Here is a 13,216-nt window from a genome sequence, read left to right as displayed (position 1 = left end):
CGGGCACGGGACCTGCCGTCCCTCCCGCAGTGATGGGGCCACTCTGGGGGTGCTTGCCTCCAGGGCTTCCAGGCTGCGGGTGGAGGGGCACGGAATGGCCAGGCCCGGTGGGCCCTCCCTCTCCCCCCACCCCCTCCCTCCCTCTCCCTGTCTCTCCCTCCCTCCCCTTCCGTCTTCCCCTCCCTCCTTCCTCCCCTCCCTTTCTCTCCCTCCCTCCCCCTCCTTTCCTCTCCCTCCCCCTCTCTCCTCCCCTCCATCCCTCAGCACTAACACAGCAGGCTGCCTGACCGAGGCCTTGAGGATCCCCCTTCCCCACCAGCAGAAACCTGTTCTGCCCACCCAAACCGAGAGGGGCCGAGATGAACCCCGGTGTCTCGCTTGGAGTAATCAATTATTCTTCGTTTGCGTAGCCATGTGAGGAGAATGAGCAGCCGCCATCTGGGGCGGCTCCGGGAGGCTGGCGGTGCGCGGACCCAGACTCCGCACGGGAGCTGTGCTGCGTGGAATGGACTTCATTCCCTTCATTCCCGGGGTTTTGTGATGTTTGCTTAAGAAGTTTCCAACGTGGAGATCTTGCTCCTGGTGCAGCCCTGCTGCCAGCACTGGGGTGCCCTTGGGCCTCCCCCGTCCCTCTCAGGCCTTGGTTTGCCTGTCTCTGCAATGGGTGGATGGCCCCCTGGAGGCCGCCTTGAGCCCGTGGGGGAGCTCACGTGCCACCCTGAGTGCCTGGCCCACTCTGGGCCCTTGCCAGCTTGGCCCCGCAGAGGACGAGGCTCCCGTCAGGCTTTCCCTCCCCGGAGGCGGGGCAGGGCGGCCAAGGGACAGCTGCGGGGGTCCGGGGGTGGGTCTGCCTGGGGCCTGGAGTCGGGGACCCCGTGACTTGGAGACCCCGAAGCTGCAGCCTGGGGTCTGCGGGGCGGGGCGCCTGGCCACCCGGACCCCGTCCATCACCGCCCTCCCGCCGTCTCCTCACACAGGCTTCCTGGACTGGGTCCCCAAGAAGATGCAGCGGGTGGGCTGCGTGGAGCTGCTCAACACAGTGCAGAGGCGCGTCCAGCCGCGGCTGCACGTCTTTGGCCACATCCACGAAGGTGGGTGACGGGGGCGGGGGCGGGCTCCTCACCTCCGTCCACCCAGTCACCTCCTCCCCCGTCTCCGCTCATTCCTGACACGGGGTCACTGCTTGCCCGGCCCCGGCCGCAACTCTGCCTCCCTGGACAGTCTCTGGGACACGGGCAGGGAGCTTTTCGGAGGAGGGGACATTGGATGGGACACGGAGGATGTGGTAGGTTCGGAGGCACACTGGGAGGCCTTAGGGCTGGCAGCCCGGTCTTGTCGCCCTGCGGCCTGGCATACTTAATAAATAAGTATTAATAAACGTGGAGGGTCACTTGCTCGCCTGAGACATTGTGGTGGCACCTCGCCTCCACCCCCACCACACACACATACACACGTGGCATTCTGGCTCTACTCCCGGGGGGCTGGGGACACCTGCTGGGTCCACCTAGTTGGAATGGTGCGGGGTGTTCACTTCCCCCCAAGGGGCAGCGGGCAGGGTGGCTGTGATGGTGGCGGGGGGTGTCAGTCCAGCCCTGAGTGCCCGCGCCCCCACACCTGCACACAGGGCTTTCGTTATTAGGCCTTGGGCTTCTCACCGTAGCCTGATCGTTTGCACACCTCCTCCTCCTTTTGCTCCCTTTGACCTTCATCCCCCTGCCCCAGGCCTCCCTGGCCCATCCCACCCTACCGGAAAGTGCACAGGCTCCATGGAGCATGGGGACCCAGGTGTTGTTCCCCAGAGTTGTCTTCTGGCCTCCTGAACCTCTGTCTGTGTGAGGCCAGGGCCCCTGGGCCTCACATGTGCCTGGTCCACATCAGATTGTCTCCAGCTCAGAAGCAAACGAGCCTCAGCCCTTTCCCCGAGGGCCGTGCAGGGTGTCGGCAGACAGCAGCACTGATCAGACCGCCCCTGGCCCCACGGAGCTCACAGTCTTCTAGGCAGGAGACAGGCTACCAAAGGCAGAATCTGAGAGGTCAAGGAAGAGGACAACCCCTGTGGGATGTGCTGTGGAATAGCAATAATGGCTGTCATTTTGTGCAGCCCTACCAAGGGCATGTGATGCCACCAGATCTGAGGTTGTGTGTGATCTAGATCACACTTGTATAGGAAAAATGGGGGCACCAAAGAATGGGTAACCTATAGGGGGAGGGGAATGTCCCTTCTGGCTTGGAGGTGACCTGAGCTTAAAGATGAAGATTCTAAGAAGTAGTCATGGTGGGAAAAGGCTATGATGGCAGTACAGGCTAAGACAAGAAAGTACGTGATGATGTTGGTGGTGGTGATGGTGATGATGGTGGTGATGGTGGTGATGATGATGGTGGTGGCGATGGTGATGATGGTGCTGGTGATGATGGTGGTGGTGGTGGTGGTGGTAGTGGTGGTGGTGATAATGATGATGGTGATGGTAGTGATGGGGATGGTGATGAGGATGGTGCTGGTAGTGGTGGTGGTAGTGGTGGTGATGATGATGGTGATGATGCTAATGGTGGTGATGATGTCAGTGATGAGGTCTCACTGTGCTATTCATGTGCTTTTGAAGGACTGGGCTGAACACTGTATGTGGATTATTGTTTTTTAAAGATTTTATTTATTTGAGAGAGAGCAAGTGAGCAAGAGAGAGAGTGCTTGAGGGGAGAGAGGCAGAGGGAGAGGGAGCAGCAAACTCCCTGCTGAGAAGGCAGCCCGATGTGGGGCTGGATCTCAGGACCCCGAGATCATGACCTGAGCCGAAGGCAGACACCTAACCACTGAGCCACCCAGGCGCCCCTGTAGGTGGATTATGATCTCATGTGCTCCTCACAGCAGCCCGAGGAGGAGCATCTGTCATCCTCACCTCTATTTCTAGATGAAGAGGCTAAGTTGAGGGTTTCGGTAGCTTGCCCCGGATGTGTTCAGCCCACTGTAGCGAGTGCTCTCTCACTATCCACTAAGACCACCTCATTGCCCGGCCCTGGCCTCACCCCTCAGCCCTGACCGGCGTCTGCTTACTTTCCAGGCTACGGTGTCATGGCAGATGGGACCACCACCTATGTGAACGCGTCCGTGTGCACCGTGAACTACCAGCCTGTGAACCCGCCCATAGTCATTGACCTCCCCACACCCCGGAACTCCTGACTGCCCCCGCTGTCTCAGCCCTTCCTGCCCACATCAGCTACATCCGCCTGGCCGAGAGCACGGACCCCAACCACCCTTCCTTCCACGCAGACAACCCGTCTGGCCACGGGGACCAGCCCAGCAGATGGGTTGAGGCCTTGGAATGAAGAAACATTCCCCTGACTCTTCGGCCTCCGTCACCTGGAGTCAGGACCCTGGGGGTCCCTGTCAGGGGTTCTGTGCTCATGACTGTCTTCTGCGTGTACATTCCCGCGTGTACCTTGTCAAACGACCTAACAAGCTTGCGGTCCTGTCCTGCTCGGGAACTGACGGACTCATCCTTCTCGGTTGGACACCCTTGTGGGTTTGGGAAGCCGCTGCTCCTGGACACATTTTGGAAGTTCTCGCACAAAATCTCCCTCTGAGGGTTTGTGAGCCCACACAGGCTGCGAGCCCCAGGGCTGGGGGGGGGTAGGTTTTCTAGCCTGGGTGCAAGGAACCCGCCATCTCCTCCCGGGCCGGAGAGGAGACAGGCCTGTGTCACAGCCAAGGCCCTGGAGGGAGCGATCAGGGACGTCTCAGGAATTCGGACTGCACCTGGCCAGGCCAGCAAGCCGTCTGCCTTGCCTTGTGACCCTGCTTTCTTCCTGTGGGCATCTAGCCGTCTTGAACAATGGCCTGAGCATCCCAGGCGCTTGCTTGGAGCCTGGATTTTGGGGGGTGGGGGTGGTTCTACAGAACAAGCCATGTGAGTGCCCAGGACCAGATGGAGGGTCCCCAAGTCATGGACGGCCCCGATCCGTGGGGGCTGCTCGGCCCTGCAGAACTCAGCAGGCTGGAGGGGCCGCAGACGCAGGCCGGGTGTATGTGCCCGTGTGGGGGTGCACAGACCTATACACACACACGTCCTTCTTATCTTAATGGAGTGGACCTCGTGTTTCTCATTACTGCCCTCGAATGGGGTTCCATCCTCATGCGGGTTCCCCACGCACCGTTTGGGTTCTGTGTCTGGGCCCACAGCTGAAGAGGCTGAGTGCTTCCTGGCCCTTGCCTGTGCCAGTCTGTTGTGCTGACGGGAGGGTGGCATGGTGACAGAGCAGGCCCTGGGCTCTGGCCGCTTCACGCAGGGGGACTTCTTTTTTTCCTTTAAATTAGGACTGGGTGGGGGGTTGGGGCTGAATCTGTGAGGGATCCCAAGGGAGCCAGCAGGGTCTCACCACGGTGAGGCGAGAGAGGCAGGATGGCCACGTGCAGGGTCAGAGTCTATCTTTATTCAAAATTTTGATATTTTGTTCATCGTGGCTATTTTTCTGAATAGATTTTGATTTTTAACAACATTGGATTACCTGGCACCACTGATATCTATTGCTGAGCGTTTTGGTGCCTTCTGGAATCTTGCACCAGAGAGGAGGGCTGGCTCACTTCCCCCTAGGCCCAGGCCTGGCAGCCAGCCCCTAACACGCCCTCTTCTCTCATTGTCTCAGGCGGTCCTGCAAGATCGGCATGGTTGGCCCCATTTTAGAGATGAGGGGCTCGAGATCAGAGAGGTGACATAACTTGCCTGAGGGGACACAGCTCAAGAGGGGCAGAAGCAGGCCGTGAGCCTTGGTCTCTGGCTTCATAGCCTCTGCTTTGCCACTGCCCAAAGCTCTGCCCCCACAAGGCCACGCAGGGTCCCCAGGCTCCTTTTTTTCCCTTAAGGGTCCTGTTCAGAGCCTCTCTGATTTGTTGCTCATAGAGAGTCCCTGGAGCACTGTGGGATCCCGTAGTCTGAGCCCAGCGTCCCGGGAGACCCCGAGTCCTTGCCCACTGGCACAGGGCTCCCCACAGGGCGAGGGGCACCATCCGTGAGGGGAGCGCGGCAGCAGCACCACTGCACGGACCGGGGGCCAGCCGCGCCCTGGGGGGGTGAGGACTTCAGGAATCTGGCCAAGCGGTTCCTGGTGGCCGAGGATGTTTACAAGGTCTCTGGGGAAGGCCAGGTGCAGGGCACAGGTGCACGCGCGGGGTGGAGAAGACACAGGCCCTTTTAGTCACCTCTACCGAATTTCTATTCGGACCAAGAACTATAAACTTCAAAAATTTTTTTCCTAAGGTATCTTCAGAATATGGTGTATTTTTATGTGGAAAAGTTATGAAGGCAGCTGTTACTTTGAAAGAAAATTCATTAAAAGTCCTTGAGGTATGAAAGATGATGGCGTGCTCCTCAATCATTTTGGCATAACTTGATTGTGGCTGTAATTTTTTTTTTTTTTTTTTGTCAAGCATGTCAGACAATAAAGTCTTTGTAAAAAGAAAGAGATGTCCATGTGGCGCCTCTTCCTATGCGTCTTTGGGTGTTGTGTGAGGCATGTGGGGGAGGAACGGGGTCCTCCCAGCCCAGGCCTGGGTCCTTGACAGACTTCAGAGGCCAAAAGACCTTCCATGTGGAAGCAACTGGCGTCCTTTCATTTGCTTCAGCTTCCCCAGGGGTGGGGCAGTCTCAGAGGTGGCTGGCACCGGGCCATTCGGTACCCTATGACATTCACGTACTTTGCCTGATTCCTCAAAACAGAGTACTTACATCAAGATGCTCTTAGCGGTGGGCCCTTCCCGGAGGCAGTATGTTCAACCCAGCCCTTATCAAACTACGGTCCAGATGTCACCCAAGAAAATCATTGACAGGTAAAATGACACCAGGTCTCAAAGCCACCTAAGCTGTAAAAGTCTCACCATTTCTATTCATCCATCCATCTACCCACCCATCTGTCCATCTACCCACCCATCCGCTCATCCATCTGGCCATCCATCCATCCATCTAACCATCCATCCATCTACCCGGCCATCCATCCACCCACCCATCCATCCATCCGTCCATCTATCCATCATCAATCCATCTGCCCATCATCCATCCATCCATCCACCACCCACATTCCCATCTGTTGATCCATTCCACATCACACCACAGTCATTCCACTCCACACACATTCCACATCACATTCACTGGTCACTTCCCATGGGGCTGCCTTGGATGAGGGAGGTGGCGCTAGATTAAGGAAGTAGAATTGCTGAGGGGTGAGGTGGGGGGAGTCAAGGATGACAATGGTGTTGGCTGCCAGTCATGGAGGGGGAATGGGAGCTGGAAGAACAGGTTTGAGGAGGGATGGGGAGTTTTGTTGGGACGGGAGCTGGAGGTGCACTTGGAATATGCAGGGGGGGAGGTCCAATGGCTGCAGGGATAAGTGGGCCTGGAGGAGGAGAAGCGTCTCTGAGGATCTCTGATCCTCTCTGATTGCTCTGAGGAGATCTCTGAGGTCAGCATCTGTGAGCCATAACCAAAGCCATGGGTCTGGAAGAGCCCTCCCAGAGGGATGCGTGGAGGGCAGGAGCAGCAGCCTGGGTCAGACTGTGTGTCTCAGCCTCCCCATGGCCCTTTCCTGTCCTCAGACTGCCCCACCTGCCACCTGCCCTCCACCAGGGCCTCACAGGTGCCTACACCACCGTGTCCTGGGCCTCGGCTCTCCATCAGGGGGCCATGAGGAGGAGTCACTTGACTGAGGTAGCCTTGGCTGCCTCTCTTGGCTGGTGCGAGTACAAGCAGGGCACCCGGGCAGGGGCAGGGACCCTCTGTGCCAGCTGCTGCCTCTGGTAGTGCCGTCACGCTGTAGGCCCTCCTGTGGTACACGGGCCCCACGTTCTGCTGAAACTCCAGACGTAGCCACTGCTGAGCCACATGCTCCTGCTGCCCTCAGTGTAGACAGGTCCTCATTTGTCTGGGGTTTGGATGAGTGGTGGTGGTGGTGGGGGGTCCCACAGCAAAGGTGCCAGGGCACATAGTGCCTCAGCTCTTGGTGGCTCAGCATTCAGGGCTCATGTGCACTCACAGCATCTTTGCCCAGGTGACCCCCAAATAGGATGGCATCTCAGACAATCCTCTTATTGTCCACAGGAGTCTAGTGAGCCAATCCAGCGAGCTGTGTCCCCTGCCTACCTTCACTTTCCTGGAGAGACCCCTGCCCAGGCCCCTGAACAAACTGGTGGAGGTGACAAGCTCTGTGGACAAGGACTTCATCCAGAGTTCTCCCCTAATGCCACCCACAGCTCCTGGCTGGGCCCGAGCCTGCTTGGGGCCCTCAGTCCCACCCTCCCATTGAAGGCACAGACTGAAGGTCTCCAAGATGTGCGAGTCAGGCTCTGCTGTCTGGAAGCTCGCGGTGTCCTTTGGAGAGTTCATCTAATCCCAGAAAAGAAGTGGAACCCCTTCAGGCCTTACATGCTTGGGGCCCAGAGAGCGGCAGAGGGGGCAGGTTTGGGGGCCCTGAGGAAGAGCAAGCCTGGTGTATAGGGGAGATAGAGGAAAGCTTCCAGGAGGAGGAAGGAGCACGGTTGGGCCCTGAACAACAGAACACAGTTTTCCCGTTAAAAAAACTTTTTTAAATTTTGAAATAATTTTAGACATAGAGAAGACTTGTAAGGTGGTACAGGGAGTTCCTCGATACCCTTCTCCCAGTTTCCCCTGATGCGAACATATGTAACAGCGATGCAGTTACCAAAACTAGGAAATGAATACTGGTACAACACTATTAAACTATAAGCCTTATTTGGATTTCTATAGTTTTTTATTAATATCTTTTCTCCACTCCAGAACCCAGTCCATGGTGCCATGCTGCCTTTAGTTGTCCTGTGTCCATTATAACTGTTTCCCAGTCTGTCCTCACTTTGCCTGACCTTGAAAGTTTTGAATACTGGTTGACTATTCTGTAGAATGTCCATCAAGTTGGGTTTATCTGCTGTTTTCTCGTGATTAGTCTGGGGTTACGTATTAATGAGAATACAACACAGCTGACTGGTCCTCAAGGCCACTGGGGTAACATGACGTCACCGTGACGTTCCACTGTGGATGCCGGTCTTGAGCACGTGGTGGTGGTGATGTCTGCCAGCTTTCTCCACTGTGAAGGTGCTAGTCTTCCTTTTCCATGCTCTGTTTGTTAGCAGAGAGACACTAGTCCAGCTCATGGTCAAGGAGAGGTGACTCAAGCTCTCCCTTCTAGAGGGAGGAGCAGCAAAGAATTTGTGGACACAGTTAAGATCACCACATTTAAAAAAAAAAAGATCACCACATTAATAAATATTTGGGGGAGGTATATTCAGGCTACGCAAATGTCCCAATTCTCCTTAAAGTTCTGTCTACTAATTTAAGCATCCATCTATGGATCTTGCCTGGAACAATGATTACTGAGGTGCTCTCATGGCAATTTTCTAATTCTTCCTTCCTCATACATTTATTATTTGGAATTGTTCTGTAACGAAGATTTGTCCCTTTTCTGCCATTTATTTATTTTTGATCAGCACAGACTCATGGTTATTTATTTTTTCATTAGGTTAAAATATAGTACTGTCGCTATTTATTTTGTTTACTCAAATTGTTTTAACTTTGCCCTCTGGGAGCTCTTTCAAGTTGGCTCCTGTGTTCTTTTGACATATTCCTATCTTTTGTTTGTTTGACTTCCTTGATTTCTGGCACTACAAGATGCACCCAGCCCATCTTGCATTTTCTGTGCTCTAGCCCTGGAATCAGCTATTTCTACAGAGAGTTCTAACTCCTTTTGTTTAGAAAGCAAGATCTAGGTGATGTGCTAGTTGCTACTAGGATATTACTACTTCTAGGTCCTCACAGTGGTCAAAGCAAGGAAATACATGAGTATACTAATAATCTATAAGCTCATTTATCTTTCCTATGTCTATATCCATCCAACCATCCATTCACCCATTCATCTACCCATTCATCCATCGATCCATCGACCCATCCATCTTACCTATCTATCCATCCATCCATCCATCCATCCATCCATCCATCCAACTGTCTATGCACCTACCTACTTACCTATCTATTTATCTTAAAATAATCATTAGTTCATACTGATACACCACCCTTACCTCAGATTCTAATGCAGCAATGTATAATTTATTCTTTCTTTTCCACCTTGCATATTTGTTACTTCTTCCTTTGACAAGGGGAAGGCTGGTTCCCATATCTGCGATTATGTGTGTGTTCAATCCTAGCACATCCATAAAGCAGTTTCAGAATTTTTGATCTGGCTCCCCCGTGAGAAACATAGTTACCAGCTAGAGTTCAAGGTTCACGTGTAATCCTTTTTTTCTCTTTAGTTTGACAATCCAAACTCTTTTCCAAGGTTAAATTGGTCAGGTCTTCTCTCCCAACCCAATTCAGGGAGGTTATGTCAAACATTAGAAGTACAATTAGATTCTGTTGTCACAGGCTACACTATATCTTAAGATTCCCTGACATCTTAGTTGACTGTTTTAAATTTGCATATAGTCAAGTCACTCTTTATAGTGTGCAGTTCTGAGAGTTTCCAGAAATGTAGACTCATGTATCCACCACCCCAGTACCATAGGGAACAGTTCTATCACTTGAAAAATTCTTGACTCCTTTTACATCATACTATTTTCCAAAATGTGTTTTCACAATCCCACCGGCATGGAATGAGTATTCCTCTTGGTTCACATCTTCATGAGAATTTGGTATTGTTCATTTAAAAAAATTTTTGCCATTTGAGTAGGTATGTCTTGTATTTCATTGTGGTTTTAATTTCCATTTCCCTAATGACTACTGGTGTTGAACATCCTTTTATATGCTTATTTGCTATTCATGTGTATTCTTTTGTGAAGTGTCTGTTCAGATTTTTGTCCTTTTCTTCCTTAAAAACATTTGTTTTGTTTTGTTTTATGGTCTTTACGCTCTGGATACAAGTCCTTAATTGAATATGTGATTTGCAAATCTTTTCTTCTAGTCTGTGGGTTGTCTTTCATTCTCTTAACAGATTCTCACAGCAAAAGTTTCGAATTTTGATAAAGTCCAATGTATCAGTTTTATCTTTTATGAATTGTGCTTTTGGTGTAGTACCTAAAAACCCACTGTCAGGCTCAGGGTCATGCAGATTTTCTCTGATGTTTTCTTGTAGAGGTTTATAGTTTTATGTTTTACATTTAGGTCTATGATGCATTTTAAGTTAATTTTGGTGTAAGATGTGAGGTTTGTATAAGTTTCATGTTTTTACATTCAAATGCTATTTCTCCATGAATTGCCTTTATACATTTGTCAAAAATCAGGTGGCTATATTTGTATGGGTATTATTTTGGGTTATTTTGTTCCATTGATTGATAACTTTATCCTTTTGCCAATATCTTACTCTCCTGAGTATTGTAACTTTATGGGTAAATCTTGAATTTGGATAGTATGAGTTGTCCAATTTTGTTCTTTTTCAGAATTGTTTTGGCTATTCTAGTTCCTTTACCTTTCCAAGTCCATTTTCCAATGGACTTGTTGACATATAAAATAGATCTTGCTGAGATTTTGAGATAATATAGGATTTATAATCAGAGAAGTGATATTTTAACAGTTTTTATCATACAGATCTTGCACACATTTTGTTAGATTTATAGCTGAGTACTTCATTGTGGGTATATTATAAACAGTATTGTTTTTTACATTTTACATTGCAGGTGTTCACTGTGAGTACCCAGGCGCATAATTAACTTTTGTGTAATGACTTTGTAACTCACTTAGCTTTAGTCAGCCTTTTTTGTGGGTTATTTGAAATTTCCTATTAGGTAATCATGTCATCTGCAAAAAGAGACAATTTTATTTCTTCCTTTCCATTTTTATTTTTCCTTTTTTCTTGTCTTATTGCACTGGCTGGGACTTTCAGTATGATGTGGATAAGTGATGAGAGAGGACATCCTTGCCTTGTTCCTGATCTTAGAGGAAGGCATTCAATCTCTCATCATTCACTATAATGTTAGCTATAGTTTTTCTTAAGAATCAATGCTATATTTTGTCAAAAATCTTTTTCTGCATCTATTGAGATGATCATTATGTTTGACATGACAGGTCTAAGCATGGATCTCTTTGAGAGTTTATCCTCTTGAAGAGTTTGTTGAACTTCCTGGATACATAGAGTTATGTTTTTCTTCAAGTCTGGGACATTTTGGGGCACCTGGGTGGCTCAGTGGTTGAGTGTCTGCCTTCAGCCCAGGGCGTGATCCCGGGGTCCTGGGATCAAGTCCCACGTCGGGCTCCCTGCAGGGAGCCTGCTTCTCCCTCTGCCTGTGTCTCTGCCTCTCTCTCTCTGTGTCTCTCATGAATAAATAAATAAAGTCTTAAAAAAAGTTTGGGATGTTATTGGCTATTGTTTCTCCGAATATTTTTTTCTGCTCTGCCCCCTCCTCCTGTGACTCCCACTGTGTGTATGTTGGTACGCCGGATGATACTCCACAGGTCTCTGAGGCTCTGTTCATTTTTCTTATTTTTGCTTTTCGTTCTTCAGACTGGATGATCTCAAGTGTTCTGATTCTTTTGCATTCTCAAATCTGTTAAATTCTTCTAGTGAATTTTTAATTTCAGTTACAGTTTCCAGAATTTCTATTTGGTTCTTTTTCATCTCTTTAATACTTTTGATATTCTCAATCCAGTATTCTCATGACATGGGTTCCTTTAGCTATTTGAATATATTTAAAATAGCCAACTTAAAGCTTTTGTCTACTAAATCCAACACCTGGGCTTTCTCAGGGACAGTTTTTATTGATCACTTTTTCCCTCTGTGTATGGGCCATACTTTGTTCTTCTTTATTTTTTTTAAGATTTTATTTATAAAAGAGAGAGAGAAAGAAGAGAGTGAGAAATAAATGAGAGGAATGGGAGAGAGGGACAAGCAGACTCCATGCTGAGCACCAAGCCTGAGATCATGACCTGAATTGAAACCAAGAGTCAGATGCTTAACTGAACCACCCAGCACCCAGGCACCCCCTTTCTTATTTCTTTTTATGTCTTGTAATTTGTTGATAAACACTGGACATTTATTTTATTTATTTATTTATTTTTAAAATTTTTATTTATTTATTCATGAGAGACACAGAGAGAGAAGCAGGCTCCATGCAGGGAGCCCGACGTGGGACTCGATCCCAGGTCTCCAGGATCACACCCTAGGCCGAAGGTAGTACTAAACCACTGAGCCACCCGGGCTGCCCCAACACTGGACATTTTAAATAATATAATGTGGCAACTTTGGAAATAAGATTCTCTCCCCTCCAAGGTTTGTTATTATTGTTGCTTTTTTAGTTCCTTTTCTTAACTAATTCTGTTAAGTCTATATTCTAAGTCTATATTTGTCCTGTGTGGCCAGTGAAATCTCTTCTCAGCTTAGTGGTCAGCTAATGATTGGACAGAAATTTCCTTAAACACCTGGAACTGGTAAATCTCCCAGTCTTTGTTGATGAGCTCTGTGTGCATGTTGAGTCATGTCTTCAACACCGAGCCAGGTATTGACAATGGCCTTAGCTTTCATTTCCTGCTAGTGCAGAACCTTAAGGTCAGTTAAAGGTGAGACCTTAGGGTCTTCTCATATCTTTTCTGAGCATGTACACATCCCTGGGCATGTGCCAGCCTTATGCACATGCATGGACTTCTAATTAGATTCCCAGGAAAATCTTGGAAACTTTTCAAAATCTTTATGAACATCTTATTACCCAACTCTTCCTTTTAAGCTTTCTTAAATTGGTTGGCTCAACTGTCATCCACTACCTCAAGAAGCCACAAAGTTAAAATACTTGTTTGTAATTGTTTTTGACAAACGTCCCCTCTGTACTCTGGGGAAAAGACTTTTTTGTACCTGAGTAATCTCTGAGTCAGTTCAAATACAGACAGTCTTGCAAATGGAGTCCTCCAGGGAATCACAAGGCAGGTCAAATATGACAACTCTTTGGGAATGAGGCTTTGAAAGTACTCCAGCTCTATTCTACTTCCTTTGGTGACTTTCACTGTGCATTGGGAGTGCAGAGTGTTATTTTTCAAAGCTATCGTGGAGTTGGAGTGTCGCTCTTTGGACTAGAACAAGATAAAATGTCACAAAGTTTGTTCCCCCCCCCCCAAAAAAAAAAACTCCGCTGTTTTTCTTGAATAAATGCTCCTTGGTTACTTGTATAAATATTTGGTTAATTTCTAGAATTTTGAAAAAGTTGATTCTGACAATTTTTGCCCTTCCTGTAGATGTACTGCTGGGT

At 49.4% G+C, this 13,216-nt stretch overlaps 1 protein-coding gene across 5 annotated transcripts in view; it reads left to right on the top strand.

Moving 5' to 3' along the window:
- Positions 1–5,452, top strand: part of MPPED1 (metallophosphoesterase domain containing 1) — a 77,967-nt gene extending 72,515 nt beyond the window's left edge. For all 5 annotated transcript variants that reach the window (XM_038550284.1, XM_038550286.1, XM_038550285.1 and 2 more), the window contains exons 6-7: positions 978–1,091; positions 3,057–5,452. In XM_038550284.1, coding sequence (XP_038406212.1) covers positions 978–1,091; positions 3,057–3,175 — 233 coding nt within the window. In that variant the 3' untranslated portion in view covers positions 3,176–5,452. The remainder of the gene's footprint in view (positions 1–977; positions 1,092–3,056) is intronic.
- The last annotated feature ends 7,764 nt before the right edge of the window (positions 5,453–13,216 follow it).

The sequence above is a fragment of the Canis lupus genome, chromosome 10 (assembly GCF_011100685.1).
Source record: "Canis lupus familiaris isolate Mischka breed German Shepherd chromosome 10, alternate assembly UU_Cfam_GSD_1.0, whole genome shotgun sequence".
In the NCBI taxonomy this organism is placed as follows: Eukaryota; Metazoa; Chordata; class Mammalia; order Carnivora; family Canidae; genus Canis; species Canis lupus.
The sequence above is the reverse complement of the archived record's forward strand: the minus strand, read 5'-3'. Positions and strand labels throughout refer to the sequence as shown.